The sequence below is a fragment of the Tachypleus tridentatus genome, chromosome 1 (genome assembly GCF_004210375.1).
Source record: "Tachypleus tridentatus isolate NWPU-2018 chromosome 1, ASM421037v1, whole genome shotgun sequence".
Lineage (NCBI taxonomy): Eukaryota > Metazoa > Arthropoda > Merostomata > Xiphosura > Limulidae > Tachypleus > Tachypleus tridentatus.
In genome coordinates this window covers 173,238,189-173,262,245 of record NC_134825.1, presented here as the reverse complement: position 1 = coordinate 173,262,245, position 24,057 = coordinate 173,238,189, and the positions used below count along the sequence as shown (strand labels likewise).

The 24,057-nt window shown below is 34.4% G+C and overlaps 2 protein-coding genes across 2 annotated transcripts in view; one reads left to right on the top strand and one right to left on the bottom strand.

The window, feature by feature from the left end:
• Positions 1 to 24,057, top strand: part of LOC143230408 (FGGY carbohydrate kinase domain-containing protein-like) — a 297,176-nt gene that overhangs the window by 6,651 nt on the left and 266,468 nt on the right. The window lies entirely within an intron of this gene.
• LOC143230387 (uncharacterized) overlaps positions 1 to 24,057 on the bottom strand; it is a 73,696-nt gene that overhangs the window by 30,173 nt on the left and 19,466 nt on the right. The window contains exons 3-7 of the mRNA XM_076463889.1: positions 22,904 to 23,004; positions 13,153 to 13,286; positions 8,006 to 8,104; positions 7,003 to 7,125; positions 5,712 to 5,803 (exon numbers count right to left, since the gene is read on the bottom strand). Of these exons, the coding sequence (XP_076320004.1) occupies positions 5,712 to 5,803; positions 7,003 to 7,125; positions 8,006 to 8,104; positions 13,153 to 13,286; positions 22,904 to 23,004 (549 nt within the window). The remainder of the gene's footprint in view (positions 1 to 5,711; positions 5,804 to 7,002; positions 7,126 to 8,005; positions 8,105 to 13,152; positions 13,287 to 22,903; positions 23,005 to 24,057) is intronic.

Sequence of the window (24,057 nt, the reverse complement as noted above, 5' to 3'; positions counted from 1 at the left end):
AAATGTGACGGTCAATCCCACTATTCGTTGGTAAAAGAGTAGCCCAAGAGTTGGCGGTGGGTGGTGATGACTAGCTACCTTCCCTCTAGTCTTACACTGCTAAATTAGGGACGGCTAGCACAGATAGCCCTCGAGTAGCTTTGTGCGAAATTAAAAAACAAACAAAACAAAACAAAATCTAAAAATGTGAACCGGAGATCGAGAGTATGGTTATATGGTATGACTTGGCCTATGTCGAGAATATTTTAGAGTTTAATGGAGAACTGAATGTGTAGACACGAGGGGCACTTTTCATTTGCATCGTAAATTTGAAAGAACATAGGAATGTGTTTGTATATAAAGTGCTTCAATTATGGAATTATTTTGTTGGTTCTCAAACTGAACGGTCACTTCTAGGCACGAAATGCATTTATTTATAACTTATCAAAGTATATTTAAAAATTGTGTAGTATAGACCTATATAAGTAAGAAATTCAAAGAAAAAATTCTTTTTACACCGTGTTTTCATAACGTGTTCTACAGAGGGTTATTTATCCTAAGACTTTGCTTATAACATTGTAAAAAAACATGTTTTAAAAACTGTTTACAGCCATGCTTCCTCAATAATACCTTATTTAATCACAATTGTAGGTAAATGGTTATCTTTCTCGTGTTAAAAACTTGTATAGAACACAGTCATGTCGAAACTCAAACCTTTAACAAGATACTGGACTTACTGGTCACGTTTACGTACAGATATGTTTCAGATATTATCGGTAACAGTTTCACATAATAAAATTCTAAATCGACTATTATATACAGTTTGATAATAATAATAATAAACAGAATAACACAGTTATACCTAACGACGAACTTTCATTAGGCAAATGAAAATATTTATGAAGTGAAATCCCGAAAACGAGTATTCTGATAGAAAGAAAAAAGAAAAACTCCACAAAACAAACTAGTGTGGTAATGATGTATAGCTTGTTGTAACTATAATAACAAGTAGGAAGTCACGAGAAGAAACAAAACAAACTAGTCTGGTAATGATGTATAGCTTGTTGTAACTATAATAACAAGTAGGAAGTCACGAGAAGAAACAAAACAAACTAGTGTGGTAATGATGTATAGCTTGTTGTAACTATAATAACAAGTAGGAAGTCACGAGAAGAAACAAAACAAACTAGTGTGGTAATGATGTATAGCTTGTTGTAACTATAATAACAAGTAGGAAGTCACGAGAAGAAACAAAACAAACTAGTCTGGTAATGATGTATAGCTTGTTGTAACTATAATAACAAGTAGGAAGTCACGAGAAGAAACAAAACAAACTAGTCTAGTAATGATGTATAGCTTGTTGTAACTATAATAACAAGTAGGAAGTCACGAGAAGAAACAAAACAAACTAGTCTAGTAATGATGTATAGCTTGTTGTAACTATAATAACAAGTAGGAAGTCACGAGAAGAAACAAAACAAACTAGTCTAGTAATGATGTATAGCTTGTTGTAACTATAATAACAAGTAGGAAGTCACGAGAAGAAACAAAACAAACTAGTCTGGTAATGATGTATAGCTTGTTGTAACTATAATAACAAGTAGGAAGTCACGAGAAGAAACAAAACAAACTAGTCTAGTAATGATGTATAGCTTGTTGTAACTATAATAACAAGTAGGAAGTCACGAGAAGAAACAAAACAAACTAGTCTAGTAATGATGTATAGCTTGTTGTAACTATAATAACAAGTAGGAAGTCACGAGAAGAAACAAAACAAACTAGTCTGGTAATGATGTATAGCTTGTTGTAACTATAATAACAAGTAGGAAGTCACGAGAAGAAACAAAACAAACTAGTCTGGTAATGATGTATAGCTTGTTGTAACTATAATAACAAGTAGGAAGTCACGAGAAGAAACAAAACAAACTAGTCTAGTAATGATGTATAGCTTGTTGTAACTATAATAACAAGTAGGAAGTCACGAGAAGAAACAAAACAAACTAGTCTGGTAATGATGTATAGCTTGTTGTAACTATAATAACAAGTAGGAAGTCACGAGAAGAAACAAAACAAACTAGTCTAGTAATGATGTATAGCTTGTTGTAACTATAATAACAAGTAGGAAGTCACGAGAAGAAACAAAACAAACTAGTCTAGTAATGATGTATAGCTTGTTGTAACTATAATAACAAGTAGGAAGTCACGAGAAGAAACAAAACAAACTAGTCTGGTAATGATGTATAGCTTGTTGTAACTATAATAACAAGTAGGAAGTCACGAGAAGAAACAAAACAAACTAGTGTAGTAATGATGTATAGCTTGTTCTAACTATAATAACAAGTAGGAAGTCACGAGAAGAAACAAAACAAACTAGTCTGGTAATGATGTATAGCTTGTTGTAACTATAATAACAAGTAGGAAGTCACGAGAAGAAACAAAACAAACTAGTCTGGTAATGATGTATAGCTTGTTGTAACTATAATAACAAGTAGGAAGTCACGAGAAGAAACAAAACAAACTAGTCTGGTAATGATGTATAGCTTGTTGTAACTATAATAACAAGTAGGAAGTCACGAGAAGAAACAAAACAAACTAGTCTGGTAATGATGTATAGCTTGTTGTAACTATAATAACAAGTAGGAAGTCACGAGAAGAAACAAAAGAAACTAGTCTGGTAATGATGTATAGCTTGTTGTAACTATAATAACAAGTAGGAAGTAACGAGAAGAAACAAAACAAACTAGTTTGGTAATGATGTATAGCTTGTTGTAACTATAATAACAAGTAGGAAGTCACGAGAAAAAACAAAACAAACTAGTCTGGTAATGATGTATAGCTTGTTGTAACTATAATAACAAGTAGGAAGTCACGAGAAGAAACAAAACAAACTAGTGTGGTAATGATGTATAGCTTGTTGTAACTATAATAACAAATAGGAAGTCACGAGAAGAAACAAAACGAACTAGTCTGGTAATGATGTATAGCTTGTTGTAACTATAATAACAAGTAGGACGTCACGAGAAGAAACAAAACAAACTAGTCTGGTAATGATGTATAGCTTATTGTAACTATAATAACAAGTAGGAAGTCACGAGAAGAAACAAAACAAACTAGTTTGGTAATGATGTATAGCTTGTTGTAACTATAATAACAAGTAGGAAGTCACGAGAAGAAACAAAACGAACTAGTCTGGTAATGATGTATAGCTTGTTGTAACTATAATAACAAGTAGGACGTCACGAGAAGAAACAAAACAAACTAGTCTGGTAATGATGTATAGCTTGTTGTAACTATAATAACAAATAGGAAGTCACGAGAAGAAACAAAACGAACTAGTCTGGTAATGATGTATAGCTTGTTGTAACTATAATAACAAGTAGGACGTCACGAGAAGAAACAAAACAAACTAGTCTGGTAATGATGTATAGCTTATTGTAACTATAATAACAAGTAGGAAGTCACGAGAAGAAACAAAACAAACTAGTGTGGTAATGATGTATAGCTTGTTGTAACTATAATAACAAGTAGGAAGTCACGAGAAGAAACAAAACAAACTAGTCTGGTAATGATGTATAGCTTGTTGTAACTATAATAACAAGTAGGAAGTCACGAGAAGAAACAAAACAAACTAGTTTGGTAATGATGTATAGCTTGTTGTAACTATAATAACAAATAGGAAGTCACGAGAAGAAACAAAACAAACTAGTCTGGTAATGATGTATAGCTTGTTGTAACTATAATAACAAGTAGGAAGTCACGAGAAGAAACAAAACAAACTAGTCTGGTAATGATGTATAGCTTGTTGTAACTATAATAACAAGTAGGAAGTCACGAGAAGAAACAAAAGAAACTAGTTTGGTAATGATGTATAGCTTGTTGTAACTATAATAACAAGTAGGAAGTCACGAGAAGAAAGAAAACAAACTAGTGTGGTAATGATGTATAGCTTGTTGTAACTATAATAACAAGTAGGAAGTCACGAGAAAAAACAAAACAAACTAGTTTGGTAATGATGTATAGCTTGTTGTAACTATAATAACAAGTAGGAAGTCACAAGAAGAAACAAAACAAACTAGTCTGGTAATGATGTATAGCTTGTTGTAACTATAATAACAAGTAGGAAGTCACGAGAAGAAACAAAACAAACTAGTTTGGTAATGATGTATAGCTTGTTGTAACTATAATAACAAGTAGGAAGTCACGAGAAGAAACAAAACAAACTAGTGTGGTAATGATGTATAGCTTGTTGTAACTATAATAACAAGTAGGAAGTCACGAGAAGAAACAAAACAAACTAGTCTGGTAATGATGTATAGCTTGTTGTAACTATAATAACAAGTAGGAAGTCACGAGAAGAAACAAAACAAACTAGTCTGGTAATGATGTATAGCTTGTTGTAACTATAATAACAAGTAGGAAGTCACGAGAAGAAACAAGTACATGGAACCAGCTATAACAATAAGATGGAAGTCACAAGAGCAAAAAAGAAGTATATGGAACCAACTACAGCAGTAAGATGTAAGTCACGAGATGCAAACAAAACAAGTACATGGAACCAACTACAGCAGTAAGTTGGAAGTCACGAGAAGCAAACTAAACAAGAATATGAAACCAGGTGCAAGAATAAGTTGGAAGTCACGAAAGGAAAACAAAACAAGTACATGAAACCAACCAAAACAATAAGATGGAAATCACGAGAGGAAAACAAAATAAATACATGGACCATAAGATACAACAAAAAAAGATTTTTGTGGGGCATAACGGGTTAACCTGAACAATCCTCTCCTTGTTTTCTGTAAGTAAGACGTCAATATTAACAATAACTGTAACAAGAAACATAGGGGTAAATGCAGCTAACGAAACTCATGTAGTATCCCCCTTCTTTATGGTTTGCCTGATATAAATTTTATTACGTAAAAATCAAACAGACACATACATAGAAATAAATAGACACCGATCACATACTTAGCTTTAAATGTTCAATTACAGCTAGAAGTCTTGTTGAAAATTTATTTTCAATAATTTGTAAACACCAATAATAATGGCGAATACAGTGCTTTTTTATTTAAAATATTATGATTAAGGTTCAAACAGGAACAGGGTGACACTGTCCTCCATTTTGTTGTGCATATTTTACTCGTATGTTCATATCCATGGATTTACGTGGGTTTTTAGTAACATGCTGTGGCTTTTAATGTTATATTATTTATACTTCACCAATATCCCAAGCATCACAGGCGAGTTTTTAAAAAATATCTAATTTAGTTTAACACAAGTTTCTAGTGAAAGCCTTAAGCCGAAGGAATAATCCAGCCATTCTGCTTTCTCACTGGTGTGTCCGGCATGTCCAGGTGGTAAGAACACTCGATTCGTCATCTGAAGGTCGCGGGTTCGAATCCCCGTCAAAGCAAACATTCTCGCCCTTTCAGTCATGAGGGCGTTATTATGTGCGGTGAATTCCACTATTGATTGGTAAAAGAATAGCCCAAGAGCTAGCGTTGGGTGGTGATGACTAACCGCTTTTCCTCTAGTCTTACACTGATTAAATTAGGGACGGCTAGCGCAAATAGTCCATTGTGTAGCTTTGTGCTTAATTATAAACAAACAAACAAATAAGTCAACATTCGGTGTATTTAGCCACTGTGGTCTTTCAATATGCACTCACTGAAGCTATTTATATGGACAGAAAAATATCCGTTTTTCACTGTGGTATTAGTGTAATGATAACTTACCTCAATTATTCTCCAGTACAGCCTATAATCGTCTGATAATTCTTTTTGAGTATATTTGCTCAAATCCACCATTACGGATTTCACAGAAGATTCTGGAAATAAAAGTGATCAGAAAACAAAAAACATTGCACTAGAATTAGTAATATGTCATCAGGATATTACCTACTTAACAGTTTAAATATTTAACGAGAGACATAGAAAAATAATTCAATTAACCATCATCTGCGCTGTGATTGTCATGCAACCTGAGAACGACGATGTACGTGAAAATTAGAGAGTTAGTTATTCCTGGTGCCGGTATTCTCTGAATTTTAAATATTTCGTATATCATTAAAGTGTCCGTTGCGCCCCCTTTTCATGTTGAAATAATGTTTACAAGTGACAACATCAAAATCAGCATTTTATTCGTTTGTTTTTCAAATTGTTTTAAACGAAAAAACATTTTTAAGAAGTAAGTAAACGCGAGAGCAACAACAAACAACAACAGAAACTCTGTAGGCAGAGTGGGAAGTAATTTCGTGTAGTTATTGTCGTCTGCAAGTCTTCTGTTTCTGTCCGTCGCTATATCAGTAATCAGGACTAAATAACATTTGTTATACCGTTATTATTATATCATTAAGGAGTCTCGGAAGTATAAATTATTGAATTACGTTTATTTCTCAGGTCACTTAGTGTCGGGTTTTGAACAGAAGGTCTTTGGTTTAAACCGTATTTTCCACTGCGATCGTATTATAAAAGACACAGTCAATCACTTTTTTCACTTAAGAGTGGCTTGTGTAAGTGGTGAGTTTTGCTGACTGGTTCCCCTTCCTCTAGTTAGCAGATGTAAGATAGTGGTGGCTATGCTTAACATCAGGGTCCTTGGCCTGTTCGCTTAATTCTCGTATCCCGTAAAACTAATGTTCAGATAAAGGAAATAAAGTTAATTTACTGTTTTATGGTATTGAACAAATGGTTTTAGTACTGGACTATTTACAAACTAAAATATAGACTACAGTCTGGGTATAACTATAGGCGATTGTACCTAGCGGGCCATTGCCCGGGGCCCCATGCATGGAAAAGCCTCTGATGCTGTCTGTGCCTTTTAATCTACTTCTGAGCTGTTGTTTTTTTATCATGATGTGCCCCAGCTACTGAATTCTGTCCGAGGCTCTAGAATGACTAAGACCGTCCCTGGAAATAACTTTATCAGTTACATCACTAGCAAAAGTACATCATTCTATGGATTGAAATCCGAGCATATTTAAACGTTTCCAAGCGACAATAACAACGTAAAAACAACAACAAGTACCTTTGTTACAGTTTTCTCCAAACCATCCTTCTTCACAGAAACACTGTTTCTTAGGAAACGAGGTACTATCTACACTGATACACTTTCCGTTAGGACCACATTCCTCGTCTGCCCAGCACTCATCTGCGTTTCAAATAATGTTCACCTTTTTAGTTGTTTTCAAAACGTTCTTTTAACAAAAAAAGTTTTAAAACACGATGAAGATTTTACCCACAAGCAAAGTATTCAACAGTCACATCATAGAGGGGACACGTTCCCCCAATAATTAACTTTGGTGCCCAAATATCATTTGACCCTCTTAATAGTTTGCTGAAAATCTTCCTCACAAGCAAAGTATTGAACAGTTACGTCATAGGCATTGTGCCAAAAGAAGGCACGTTCCCCCAGTAATTAGATTGGGTGCCCGAATATCTCCTCACAATTTTGTATTTGGTATTTGTCTATGAAGTGTGCTAACTTTGCCATAATTTGTATATCGGTTACTACCTAAAATATTCGTATTATATGTGTGACTTCCATTATTATAGTTCGCAGGAAAGTTTATTTTTTGTGAATAAAATAATGCTGTTTTTTGTGAAATTGTTGAATAACATTTTAAGGAATTTTTACTGACTGTAAAACAATTTATATTCATAAACTGCCCCCCAATGTTTTATATATTCCGATGTACCTATACACTAAATGCTATCTACAATAACGCTATATGTAACTAAAATACGAAGTAACGATTCTAATCTTTATTGTTCACAGTAAAATGTTATTTATAAGTTAAAGTGATTCAGACTTTAGTATTTGTAACTCCAGCCAATAGTTCTATAATATTGCTATAATAATACTTAGTAGCAAATAAAAAACATTGTAATAAATTCAGTTAACCTTTTTCTGTTTCTTCTTGTAACTAATTATTTTTCTGTAAGAATATTTTATTTCTCTTCTCGAACTATTTATCTAATTAGAACGTATACTTTACGTTTGTTTAATAACACGAAAGTTGATAACTTACCCTTGTACTGACACACATTTCCAGAGAACAGTCTGTCACACACACAATATTCTTCTTTGAGTTTTCCATGATTAGAACAAATTGTTCGGAACTCGGATACTATTAAATAAAACCAAGACGACTTCTGTACAACATGAATCATAGCACAAGACGAGATACTTTTCTAATGATAAAACTCTGTTGATTTTTCCAAACATACCCTAATTTTATAAAACTCAGTTTTTTTGTGCTCTAACACAAATCAATTGCATCACACTGAGCAACGTGACTATTTTAGACAACATTAAACAATGTAACTACTCTAGATAGCACTAAACAATGTGACTAGTTTAGACAACACTAGACAGTGGGATTAATATAGATAACACTGAGCAACGTGACTAGTTTAGACAACATTAGACAGTGGGATTAATATAGATAACACTGAGCAACGTGACTAGTTTAGACAACATTAGACAGTGGGATTAATATAGATAACACTGAGCAACGTGACTAGTTTAGACAACATTAGACAGTGGGATTAATATAGATAACACTGAGCAACGTGACTAGTTTAGACAACATTAGACAGTGGGATTAATATAGATAACACTGAGCAACGTGACTAGTTTAGACAACATTAGACAGTGGGATTAATATAGATAACACTGAGCAACGTGACTAGTTTAGACAACATTAGACAGTGGGATTAATATAGATAACACTGAGCAACGTGACTAGTTTAGACAACATTAGACAGTGGGATTAATATAGATAACACTGAGCAACGTGACTAGTTTAGACAACATTAGACAGTGGGATTAATATAGATAACACTGAGCAACGTGACTAGTTTAGACAACATTAGACAGTGGGATTAATATAGATAACACTGAGCAACGTGACTAGTTTAGACAACATTAGACAGTGGGATTAATATAGATAACACTGAGCAACGTGACTAGTTTAGACAACATTAGACAGTGGGATTAATAAAGATAACACTGAACAATGTGACTAGTTTAGATAACATTAAACAGTGGGATTAATAAAGATAACACTAAACAATGTGACTAGTTTAGATAACACTAGACAGTGGGATTAATATAGATAACACTGAGCAACGTGACTAGTTTAGACAACATTAGACAGTGGGATTAATATAGATAACACTGAGCAACGTGACTAGTTTAGACAACATTAGACAGTGGGATTAATATAGATAACACTGAGCAACGTGACTAGTTTAGACAACATTAGACAGTGGGATTAATATAGATAACACTGAGCAACGTGACTAGTTTAGACAACATTAGACAGTGGGATTAATATAGATAACACTGAGCAACGTGACTAGTTTAGACAACATTAGACAGTGGGATTAATATAGATAACACTGAGCAACGTGACTAGTTTAGACAACATTAGACAGTGGGATTAATATAGATAACACTGAGCAACGTGACTAGTTTAGACAACATTAGACAGTGGGATTAATATAGATAACACTGAGCAACGTGACTAGTTTAGACAACATTAGACAGTGGGATTAATATAGATAACACTGAGCAACGTGACTAGTTTAGACAACATTAGACAGTGGGATTAATATAGATAACACTGAGCAACGTGACTAGTTTAGACAACATTAGACAGTGGGATTAATAAAGATAACACTGAACAATGTGACTAGTTTAGATAACATTAAACAGTGGGATTAATAAAGATAACACTAAACAATGTGACTAGTTTAGATAACACTAGACAGTGGGATTAATATAGATAACACTGAGCAACGTGACTAGTTTAGATAACACTAGACAGTGGGATTAATATAGATAACACTGAGCAACGTGACTAGTTTAGACAACATTAAACAATGTAACTACTCTAGATAGCACTAAACAATGTGACTAGTTTAGACAACATTAAACAATGTAACTACTCTAGATAGCACTAAACAATGTGACTAGTTTAGACAACACTAGACAGTGGGATTAATATAGATAACACTGAGCAACGTGACTAGTTTAGACAACATTAGACAGTGGGATTAATATAGATAACACTGAGCAACGTGACTAGTTTAGACAACATTAGACAGTGGGATTAATATAGATAACACTGAGCAACGTGACTAGTTTAGACAACATTAGACAGTGGGGTTAATATAGATACCACTGAGCAACGTGACTAGTTTAGACAACATTAGACAGTGGGATTAATATAGATAACACTGAGCAACGTGACTAGTTTAGACAACATTAGACAGTGGGATTAATATAGATAACACTGAGCAACGTGACTAGTTTAGACAACATTAGACAGTGGGATTAATATAGATAACACTGAGCAACGTGACTAGTTTAGACAACATTAGACAGTGGGATTAATAAAGATAACACTGAACAATGTGACTAGTTTAGATAACATTAAACAGTGGGATTAATAAAGATAACACTAAACAATGTGACTAGTTTAGATAACACTAGACAGTGGGATTAATATAGATAACACTGAGCAACGTGACTAGTTTAGACAACATTAGACAGTGGGATTAATATAGATAACACTAAACAACGTGACTAGTTTAGACAACATTAGACAGTGGGATTAATAAAGATAACACTAAACAACGTGACTAGTTTAGACAACATTAGACAGTGGGATTAATAAAGATAACACTAAACAACGTGACTAGTTTAGACAACATTAGACAGTGGGATTAATAAAGATAACACTAAACAACGTGACTAGTTTAGACAACATTAGACAGTGGGATTAATATAGATAACACTAAACAACGTGACTAGTTTAGACAACATTAGACAGTGGGATTAATATAGATAACACTGAGCAACGTGACTAGTTTAGACAACATTAGACAGTGGGATTAATAAAGATAACACTGAGCAACGTGACTAGTTTAGATAACATTAGACAGTGGGATTAATATAGATAACACTGAGCAACGTGACTAGTTTAGACAACATTAGACAGTGGGATTAATAAAGATAACACTGAGCAACGTGACTAGTTTAGACAACATTAGACAGTGGGATTAATAAAGATAACACTAAACAACGTGACTAGTTTAGACAACATTAGACAGTGGGATTAATAAAGATAACACTAAACAACGTGACTAGTTTAGACAACATTAGACAGTGGGATTAATAAAGATAACACTAAACAACGTGACTAGTTTAGACAACATTAGACAGTGGGATTAATATAGATAACACTAAACAACGTGACTAGTTTAGACAACATTAGACAGTGGGATTAATAAAGATAACACTAAACAACGTGACTAGTTTAGACAACATTAGACAGTGGGATTAATAAAGATAACACTGAGCAACGTGACTAGTTTAGATAACATTAGACAGTGGGATTAATATAGATAACACTGAGCAACGTGACTAGTTTAGACAACATTAGACAGTGGGATTAATAAAGATAACACTGAGCAACGTAACCTATCTAGATAACACTAAACAATGTAACTAACCTATATAACACTGAACAATGTAACTAATCTACATAACACTAAACAACGTAACTAACCTAGATAACACTGAACAACGTAACTAATCTGGGTAACACTGAACAACGTAACTAATCTGGGTAACACTGAACAACGTAACCAACCTAGTTAACACCGAACAACTTAAATAAATCGCTACATCCATTGTCAACGACACATTTTGATCAATCTCGAACTCTTAAGGTCAGCTGGGGTACAATAAATATAGTCGTGGACAGAACACTATTTATACGAGACATTTGTTAAAAAAAACAATTATCATAGTGTGAATTATAGCATGAACAGAATTACACTTATCATTAGGCCTACTATTAGTTGTCGTAGAAGGGATTTGGGACGCTAGGAAATTAAATAATTTCCCTTCGTGGTACCAGTGGTGTTTAGAACATACGGGGAGTTAGTTTTTCACGAGATTATATATCTGTTTATGGACAGATCCCAAATAATTGAACAATTTTGGTGAGAATCGATAAACTAAATGCTTAAGAAGTTGGTGTGTGCGATAAAGTAAGGAAAATATGAGAAAAAACCCAGTTTCATTGGACTAGTGCCGAAGTTTCAAAGTTTGTAATTGGGCAGTTTTGTTTATTGTTGTCGTTGAATATGTCAGCCTTTTTGTATATTTCCTTCTCCATGTGAGAGGGTGTAATCGGAATCACGTTATATGACGTCATAACTTGTTCTACCTAGTTTAGTGAGAGACGTCGGCAACCCCGTGGTCTCAGTTAAGTCAAGGTAAGTGTACCCTAACATAAAAGGATTCTTCATGGTGAGCTGTCACGAACTTGATGTTGGCTTTAGTTTATGATATGACTTATTTGTAATTATATACACACTTTAATACAAACTCTAAAACAATATGTTTATCAGTAAAGAATTATTAAATAACAATATTGTTAAAACATCACATGTGTAAGCTTAGTTATAAATACATACATTTTGAAGAGTTATTGACTTTTCAAAATTTTATATTTATAATGTTTTTACAGTAATGATAAAATTAAGTGATTTTGTTTTCAGTTGTTTTGTTTTCTCACATAATACATACGTGATTTACCATTTTGTTTATATATTCACATCTTGGAATACGTAACACGAGTGTGAAAATTTATTCACATGAAATGTTGCCACAATTAAGGATGTGAACGCTCACCTTTGGAACAAATAAGTGTATTTGTTAGAATTTCTCCTTTTTTCTAGGGTGTGAATTCTCACCTTTCCAACAAATATGTGTGTTTGTTAGAATTTCTCCTTTTTTTCTAGGGTGTGAATTCTCACCTTTCCAACAAATATGTGTGTTTGTTAGAATTTCTCCTTTTTTTCTAGGATGTGAATTTTCACCTTTTTTCTCTTAGCTTAATATTATGGTAACAGATATCACTATCATTTCCCAGGTAACTGTGTAACATGTTACAGTCATAACAGGTCGTCAACTTTACACTTGTACCTTAATAAGGTTGAACCTCATGAGCACCGCTGAGGTCTGCACTGATTTAGAGCGAATGGTTACATAATTATGGCCAATCTTTTTATTTTTATTAACAAAAAGTGCTATTAACAATAACAGAACATTTCAAGCCAGTACATTTATGTAATGTATCAGATGAGAACTATATACCTGGAATCAGAGACACATCGGCACAACTCCAAAACAAGTATCGGTTCCCCCATTCTTTAGCCTGACGTAATAGACGAATTGTACAGTTCTTACATGTCAGTTTCTTGGGAAGGTTGATTGTGTACATCTGTGCCCTATAAGTAGGGAGAAGACACACATAAAACCAAAAGTCAATATTTTCATGTATATATATATACACAACATACTACAGTTATCTGTAATATCTTCATATTCTACAGGAAGTCACTGAATTATTTACTAAAACCAGAGTTTGTAATGCCCTCATATCCCAATGGAGAAGGTAGTGATATCCTAGTTACTTTGCCCCATAAAGCGCCAAACCTACCCACCCTCCCAATAGAGAACTGTGGTATATAACTAACACAATGAGTCTACAATATTTTAATATCCAAAGCTCCGTGGTGTGTACTAACACTTTAACAGCCACATACCTGAAAGGAATGTTTTAACCTTAACCGAAATTCGCGACTTAGCACGTGGATTACGAACCTCCGGAACATTTTCGAATTTACTGATAATATTCCAGAACAATAGTTATGAATTAGAATTTATGTTCTTCGAAGACGAGACGTCACAACTGTTGTTTCACTGAGGACTTTAATATTATTTGTTAGTTCCTGTTCCACAGCGTAGGAAAACGAATACCATGGAAATATGATCTATCTGTTCCTGTTATTTGGTGTTAAAAAGTGAATATGGTGTCTCAGACGTAATGAACGTAGTCTATGTGGAAGTGAACACGAAAGGACATCCAGTAAGTGTTTGTGTTTTATCTTATAGCAAAGCCACATAGGGCTATCTGCTGAGCCCACCGAGGGGAATTGAACCGCTGATTTTGGCGTTGTAAATCTGGAGACATACCGCTGTACTAACGGGGTGCTATATATCCAGTAAGAGAAATATCAAGAAAAAGGGAAAAAATTAGAAGTTAAAAAAAGGAATTCTCCTCTGTTTCTTCTTCTTCGAAAGCAGAGGTCGCTGTTGTGTTAACAGTGTTTGTTTGTTTGTTTGTTTTAATTTTGCGCAAAGCTACACGAAGGTTATCTGCGTTATCCGTCCCCAATTTAGCAGTGTGAAATTAGAGGGAAAGCAGTTAGTCATCACCACCCACCGCCAATTCTTGGGCTACTCTTTTTCCAACGAATAGTAGGATTGACCGTCGCATTATAACTCCCCCACGGCTGAAAGGGCGAGCGTGTTTGGTGTGACGAAGATTCAAACCCGCGAGATGTGTTAATAAAACTAATAAATTGTTCCCTCTGCTGAAATAGTCGGTTAACTTTGTCTCTTATCGCTGTTATTCAAATAATTCTTGTTGCTGCGTGAAAATCAGGGGTTCGATTCCCCTCGGTGGACTCAGCAGATAGCCTGATGTGGCTTTGATATAAGAAAACCCACGCATACATACATGCTGTGAGCGTTTAGATACTAAGTTTTTTTGTCAAAATGTACGATAAACATAGCATTTGACTTTCACCAAAAGAGGTCACTTCTTACAGCAATTTGGAAGCTGTATGAAAATAAGTCTCGGTTTATGTGGTAGTGTTTGGAGTGTAAACAATATGGCAATCAAAAGTGAAAAATTATTAATAGCAGATCTAACGATGAGAAAATTTATCACTATATTTCAAGGATCGTGGCATAGTTCTAGCAACAAATTTAGGGTTAAACTAGACTATGACTCTTCAATACATATTTAACTTTCATAAGAGTTCTTAACGTATTGTTCACTAATTTATTTTCACTAAAGAAACAAAGGTTTTGATATTTCCAAAGTCACTAAGGCCCTCTACAGATTGTTCGAACGTTAAATTTACTGCTTACCCACTAGATGTCTCTATATCAAAGGAAACTATATATAGACCCCGAAAAAAAATTACAAAATGTAAACAATTATATGTAAAGTAACATCTGTCTAAGCCTAAATATCGTATTCGTAGAAACATCTGAAATGACGTTTGTATTCAGAATTTATTTTAAATACGTCTGAATAAAGAACACTTTAAGATACGTAGTTTCATACTCAACAGCTAATTTACCCCTAGAAGTTGCGACTCCTTTCAATAAAAAAAATATTTTCTATACCCCTAGCAAATATTTAAATGTTACTATAAAAAAGTTTAGCTGTTCCTTTATCCACGAAGATGAAATTGTAATGTCTCTCTCGTAAATTATGCAGTCTCTATACTCTACAAAACTCTAAGTTACCCTGTAACACTGAAAATAATTCCAAATATTTGTTCTTGTAAGTGAATCCAAAATACGTCACCAATGAATCAATAAAATACAATATTTAATCTTTAAGGCCAAGAAATAATCTTTATTTTCTGAAGGCCAAGGATCAATCTTTAGTCTTTAAAGGCCTGAGATAAATCTCTTTTGAAGGCCTATGAGAAACATTAAATTTTCCAAGTTCAAGAAACAAATTTCAAATTTTAAAGGCCAAGGAACACGTTTAAAAGGCCTAGGAGGAATTTCAAGTTTCTAAAGTTCAAGACACAATTTTCAGTTTTTAGAGGCCAAGGAACAATACGTTATAGAACATTGATGAAAAAGCTTTTGTGAAACCCCAATGGCATAAACCTAACATAATTCATCACAAATTTTTAATTAGCTCAAAGCCCTAACGTACCAAAAGAATGGAAAGACATATATATATCGGTGTTAGTAGGATTCTCCATACCTGTTACAGTTTTATCCTTTTTGACCTCATAGAAAAAAGTAAAAAGTAAAGAGACGTAAGGGTATTTTATCAGTTCAAAATGAGCACGTCAGCTCTGAATTAACAGACCGGGCGTGACCTAGTGGATAGTGTGTGGAGTTGACGAAATATCGAGGGCTCAAAACTGAATGTGATAGACACCCTCATTACTTTCACACAGTGGATGTATCATAAAAGTAACAGTCAACCTCGACATTCAATTCGAAGAGCTGCATGAAGCCTTTGAGGTGACGTGTGCTTCTGACATATTATCCTCCTACGTGCGTATTAGATGTCGTTCACGTTGGAAATTCCACTTCCATACTAAATCAACAGAAAGATTTAACATTCTATCTACTTTTATCCCGAATGAAAAACATGTATATTTATCTACCCTGCCCAACCAACACTGTAACAGTACAGTATACTTACCACGATCAGTTCCCACTGAAGAAAAGGGCGTGGTTTAGTAGAGCAGTAACTCAAACTGTGTTTTTAGTTTGGCCCCTATATCAAGATCAAACTGACCTAACCAGATTCTGATAGAAAGGAGGCAACATTTAATTGATGGAATTAGGCTTACAACTACGATATCTCTAGTAACTGGGTTCACTCAAATAATTCTTTTACTGTACTTAATATTTGTAATGTATTTACATTCTAAGTTATCATATTACGATATACAGAATAATGGGCTATCGAGAACTGTAAATTAAATATTTTCATTGGAACATTAATGCCTGCGGAAGTATCAGGTGACTTATATAGTGTGAACACAATATCCTTCCTTTACCTCTTCTCTTTGTTATAAAATATATTCAACATTCTCTGCGTATTTTTCATTAATTTTTAAAACTGTTCGTGATATATATTCATCTGCAGTGCGTTAACCAAAATATTTTACGTTTTCCAACACGACCCTTATTATCAAAAGTAAGCACTTGACGTTCAAGACTTCAGTTCAAAATACATATCTTAAATGACAGCCACTAACGGCGTTCCGTCAAGACCGAGCATGAGCTGGTGGTTAGGGCGGTCCACTCACAAATTGTGAATTAAGGATCTGAATCCCTTCACCGAACACGTTCTCCCTTACAGCCGTGAGGGTGTTGTAATATGACGGCCAATTGCAGTATTCAGTTAGAGTAACCCAAGAGTTGGTGGTTGATGTTGATTAGTTGCTTTTTATCTAGTCTATCACTGTTAAATTAGGGACGGTTAGCGCACACAGCGTTCAAATAATTTTGCGCAAAATTTATCGAACAAACCATTCGATCAACAGTAACTGTATAGGCGGTGGGCGTTGCTATGGCCGGCAGTTCTAAATTAAGGGTGACTGTGGCTGACCCTTGGGGTCTCTGAAATGTTTACAAGTAACACAAGGCATAATTTCTTTAAGCAAAAAATAGTGGCCCAAAATTTTACACTTCATTTATACAAGACTGGTCCCATAGCGGCACAGTGGTATATCTGCGGACTCACACCGCTAGAAACTGAGTTTCGATACCTCGTGATGGGCACACAGATAGCTCATTGTGTAGCTTTGTGCTTAATTCAAAACAACAACAACAAAGGACTGTAAACTGTTATTAATTGCCGAATTGGGCCAAGTTATATAAAATAAACAACTCACTTGAACAAAAACTTGATGTTTAATGATACGTTGCTAACCCAAATATATCAGTTTTAAATATATGCGCTGTTAATTCAGTTATATCAGTTTTAAATGTGTATCTCAGCTAACTCGGGTATATCACTTTTAAACATGTATTTATATTAACTCAAATACTTCAGTTTTAAAGATATATCACACGTTATTAACTCATACATATCACTTTCAAAGATATATTATACGTTATTAACTCAGGTATATCACTTTTAAAGATATATCATACGTTATTGACTCAGGTATATCACTTTTAAAGATATATCATCCGTTATTAACTAAGGTATATCACTTTTAAAGATATATCATACCTTATTAACTCAGACATATCACTTTTAAAGGTGTATATCTTTTCTTGTTCATCTTTACTTATGGGGCCCGGCATGTCCTAGCTCGTTAAGGCGTGCGCTTCGTAATCTGAGGGTCGCGAGTTCGCGCCCGAGTCGCGCCAAACATGCTCGCCCTCCCAGCTGTCGGGGCGTTATAATGTGACGGTCAATCCCACTATTCGTTGGTAAAAGAGTAGCCCAACTGTTGGCGGTGGGTGGTGATGACTAGCTGCCTTTCCTCTAGTCTTACACTGCTAAATTAGGGACGGCTAGCACAGATAGCCCTCGAGTAGCTTTGTGCGAAATTCCAAAACAAACAAACAAACTTTACTTATGACGCTAAATATAAAAAAGTATAAATATTTTTGAAAAGTGAAATAATTTATTGTAACGAAACATTAGAAAGAAACGAAATGTTAAACATTAACTTATACAAGATATCAAAACAAACCAGATGTTAAACATTAGCTTATACAAGATATCAAAACAAACCAGATGTTAAACATTAACTTATACAAGATATCAAAACAAACCAGATGTTAAACATTAGCTTATACAAGATATCAAAACAAACCAGATGTTAAGCATTAACTTATACAAGATATCAAAACAAACCAGATGTTAAACATTAACTTATACAAGATATCAAAACAAACCAGATGTTAAACATTAACTTATACAAGATATCAAAACAAACCAGATGTTAAACATTAACTTATACAAGATATCAAAACAAACCAGATGTTAAACATTAACTTATACAAGATATCAAAACAAACCAGATGTTAAACATTAGCTTATACAAGATATCAAAACAAACCAGATGTTAAGCATTAGCTTATACAAGATATCAAAACAAACCAGATGTTAAACATTAGCTTATACAAGATGTCAAAACAAACCATATGTTAAACATTAGCTTATGTATTCTTCCTACCAGGGGCATCGAAACCCGGATTCCAGAGCTGTAAGCCATACCGTTATGCTACTGGAATGTATTTTAATATGTGCTCAAGTAAGTTGTGGTAAATCCTATAAGATAGGCAAGTAGAGTAACTGAACTAATAAGTCTAACCATCTGTGATCAAAATCATACTAAACTTTAGATCACCCTACATACCCACATTATATTCAGTGAAATTCCTTCCTGTAATGGACAGTGACCTACAGCGATGAAAGTTCATTTTAAAATAGTGTTTCGAAATTCATGAAAGAATTGTTATTCTGTTTATTTGTTGTTGTTTGTTTTTTATGGGAGTTGAGGATGGAGCTAGGTAGACAAAAATTACAATCCAACACTTCCACCCCATCTGTCCCCCGCTGGTACAGCGGTAAGTCTAGGGATTTACAACGCTAAACGTTTGATTTCCCTCGGTGGACTCAGCAGATAGCCCGATGTGGCTTTGCTATAAGAAATAACATCCATAAACCCCACCAGTTTAAAATCTATGGATGAATCGGGAAGAATGAGACAAAATCTATCATGAATTTTGTCACGAATATTACGCCTAAAAGTAATGTTACAGTAATAAGGAGTAGGAAGTAAATAGTCAGGGCTAGAGTTTTGGAACGAATTCGAGGTTCGATTCTCGCAAAATATCAGCCACGAGAATCTGTTCTGATTCGCGCAAAATCTTCCAAAAATTCAAGTAGTTCGAAGTTTTTTCATGAAGTGTATGTGGTCGATCCATAACGGAAGTGTTTAAATGTACTCGCGCATGCGTAATACCATGGGTATTTGCCTGCCGAAATTGCACGAAAAATTAGTACGCAAAACCGAGTTTGAGTGTCGAATTAATAATTAGCTTTTCTACGAAAGTAAATATATACACAAGCGAATACCTCCAACAATATGCGTAATCATCTGGCGTTCAAACATGCTATTATACACACACACATTTATATATATTAACAAACTCGTATTATTCAACGCCGAATGCCACCGACAATATACGTAAATGTCCGATGTTCAAACCATGATACAACGAACTCAGATTATTTACAACCGAACAGTTGCAATCTAAACATCATTTTCGTTGACTTGTTACTAGCGAACGCTATCACGTGCGTCGAATCATAAAGTTTACCATCATGGATGGCTTGAAAATCGATCTCAAAGAAAGCTTTGAACGACCGGGAATCCTACTGTAAAACTAGTTACTGTCTTATTATTTATGACTAAGGGAAAGAAAAAAGCAGTTTCCAAGATATGTAAGAAGCAATGGGACAAGCAAGAAGGGTTTGTATTTATTTTTTACGACACTAGAGTGCGCAGTTTTAAAGGTAAACTACATCCAACACACAATAATAGATACAGGCCCAGTGAAGATACGTAACCGTAATAATAATACCTCCTGTGTGAAATGTGTTAGATGGAATAATTCAAAGACATCTATTGCATATTTTCGAATACAAATTGACACTGCCCCCTCCAATGGTATAGCGATATGTCTGCAGACTTACAACGCTATAAATCTAGCCTGATGGGCAGAACACAGATGTCAATTGTGTAGCTTTGTGCTCTACTTCAAACAAACAAATTGATAATATTTACAATTATGAGGACAGTAAAATTTGGAATTGACACTGGATCTAGCTATCCATTATTTTAGTGCGTGATTTTGCCCCTACTATACCCACGTTCTTGAGTATTTTATTGTTGTAAGATCTAAACAGATACACAAACAAAGCGGTAAACAATGTAAAAAGTGTGGAAAATACGGCACAAAGTGTTTGTTAAGTGTTGAATACGGCACAAAGTGTTTGTTAAGTGTTAAATACGGTACAAAGTGTTTGTCAAGAGTTAAATACGGTACAAAGTGTTTGTTAAGTGTTAAATACGGCACAAAGTGTTTGTTAAGTGTTGAATACGGCACAAAGTGTTTGTTAAGTGTTGAATACGGTACAAAGTGTTTGTTAAGTGTTAAATACGGCACAAAGTGTTTGTTAAGTGTTAAATACGGTACAAAGTGTTTGTTAAGTGTTGAATACGGCACAAAGTGTTTGTTAAGTGTTGAATACGGCACAAAGTGTTTGTTAAGTGTTGAATACGGCACAAAGTGTTTGTTAAGTGTTGAATACGACACAAAGTGTTTGTTAAGTGTTGAATACGGCACAAAGTGTTTGTTAAGTGTTAAATACGGCACAAAGTGTTTGTTAAGTGTTAAATAGAAAGTAAAGAGCCCGCTTGCAAGAAACTGTAAGCGTGTACTTGACACATTAAAAAAAAACAACATATTCACAATTATTAGGCCTTCCTGACAAAATGAGAATGGATATAACTTCAGTGTTTACCAACGACGAAGCAAACAAGGTATCTAATCGTATTGTTCCCCTGCATGTGATGTATGAAACAAAATGGCTGAAAACATAACAATTAACACTAAGGATTTTTTAAAGTACATCAGGGGTAAACACAATGTTAGGATAGAGATAGGACCCTTGATGGATGATGAAGGAAAACGTATCTGATGATTATGAAATAACTTGGTTATTAAATTCTACTTTTTCTTCAGTTTTTACCAATGAAGACCAGCAGTATTCCACATCTTCAACAACTGATAGATAAAAAAAAGTTAAAAAACGGTTACATAAATTCTGAATTTGGGAAGTCAAAGGAATGATAAGGCTCCTATGTCAGGTAATATTTCCTGAAGGTCTTAAAGGAGGTCAAGGAGTGGATATGTCAGCTATTTGCCATATTTTTTTTTCGCAAGTCCTTGAATAACGGACAAGTACCACCAGCAGATTGGAAATTATCTGATGTCACTCCCATTTCCAATGGAAGTAACAGAAGTTGTAGGGCTATTAGTCTTACACCGGTTGTGGGAAAAGATATGGAAAGTCTGATAAAACACGAGAAATCTTACCAAATAGCATTTCTCAAGCTAAAGATCACAAAAACCGATACACAATTAGAAACAGAAATCCACAGAAAAAAATCACCTATATTACACTATACATTCCCTGGGACTTAGCACATGAAACAAAAAAACTCAACATATTAAGAAACCAAATAAACACAGCCACAAAACTATGTTCATCCGATAAAATTAAATCAACAAAATAAAACAACATTTCATCAACATCAACAGATTTCCTCCAAAAACTGTTAGAAAAAATTAATCATACACGCAAACACGTAAACAGAAAAATTACAGTAGTTTGGTTTATTGTTTTTCTTTTTTTATAACGGTTACAAAATTAGTTTCATTAAAAGTTTTTATATATTCTTCTGTCCCGGATGCAATAAATTTGTCTTTAAATTATAATTTAAGTAAGCTCAATAGAATTGTTTGTTTATTTTGAATTTCGCGCAAAGCTACGCGAGGGATATCTGCGCTAGCCGTTCCTACTTTCGCAGTGTAAGACTAGAAGGAAGGCAGCCGGTCATCACCACCCACCGCCAACTCTTGGGCTACTCTTTTACTCACGAAAAGTGGGATTGACCGTAACATTATAACGTCCCCACGGCTGAAAGGGCGGGCATGTTTGGTGCGACGGGGATTCGAACTTGCGACCCTCGGATTACGAGTTGAGTGCCTTCACCACCTGGCCAGGCCGGGCGCAATGAAATTAGGTGGGAAACATAGAAACCACCACGCGTTTACTGACATTACAATCATGTTATCCTATCTCTCTATATATAAAAATGAAAAGTTATAAGACACGGTCGATAAAAGATAGATTCAAAAAAATTCTTAGTTTATAATCGATTGTAAATTAGTTAACGAATTTTCATCATGATGGTTAATACAATAGTTAACAAAATTCAGTCACTACTGGTGACCAACCAGGAAAACCAGTTCACTGTCGCTGATGAAATAATACCGATCTTTGACCAAGGTGGAAAATGAATTATTTAAGAAAAATGTGGTAAAGGTTTATAATTAATCAATTAACAAAATTGTATATAACTAATCAAGACAAAATTCAACTTAAACAAAGTACTGCTTTTCATGACAAATCTAATCACAGAGCATAACATACAAGTATCAGCTAAAACTATTAATTATATCAGTACTATACACGTACGTTGAGTCTTCTGAACCTATATAATTGGTTTCTGCGGTCGTGGGTGTTAAATCCTCCAATAGGCGCTCGTCTTCACCCAGTAATTCCAACTTGAAACCACCCTGTTGGATTACAAAACAGTGTTAGCATAACTTTAGACGTGTATTATAAGTACAATATATTAATAACACCAACTTACGTACTGGCATTAGCATGCCTTTAGACGTGTATTATAAGTACAATATATTAATAACACCAACTAACTAGTACAAACATGAATGCAGTGCTCACCTATACCACCTGCACCACAACACCTGTATAAAGTGAACCAGTACCACCTGTACCACAACACCTGTATAAAATGAACCAGTATAACGTGCACCAGAACACCAGTATAAAGTGAATCAGTATCGCAAGTACCACACCAGAATAAAGTGAATCAGTACTACAATATCAGTATAAAGTGAACCAGTACCACAACACCAGTATAAAGTGAATCAGTATCGCAAGTACCACACCAGAATAAAGTGAATCAGTACTACAATATCAGTATAATGTGAACCAGTACCACAACACCAGTATAAAGTAAACTAGTACCACAACACCAGTATAAAGTGAATCAGTACTACAATATCAGTATAAAGTGAACCAGTACCACAACACCAGTATAAAGTAAATCAGTACTACAATATCAGTATAAAGTGAACTAGTACCACAACACCAGTATAAAGTTAGCCAGTACCACAACACCAGTATAAAGTTAATAATCATGATGTATGGTACCAACACTTCAGTAAAATGTTGCTGTTTACCTCGTCATTAATTCTATTCTTTACGGTTTGTGCTTTTTGTTTGATAAAGTTTTCCCTGTTTGAAGACTGAATGTTTCTGTGTATAGTAAGTTATATCTTGTAAATAACAGTCAATCTCAATAATGATCACTGAGTTATGAGCGACTAATTTAAGAGTTGTAATAAAATACTGCTTCCATTTAATTGGTTGAATTATTACCAAATATTGGGCCACTCTGTGCTTACGAAAGTGGTATTTACCTTAACATTATAATACTTACTTGACTGTTCGACAACGAAATTCGAGTCCGCAGTTTTCGATTCGAATTCCGTGACCACCAGGTCATGCCAAGTTCTGCTTGTTGAGTCTTTATAATATTTTTT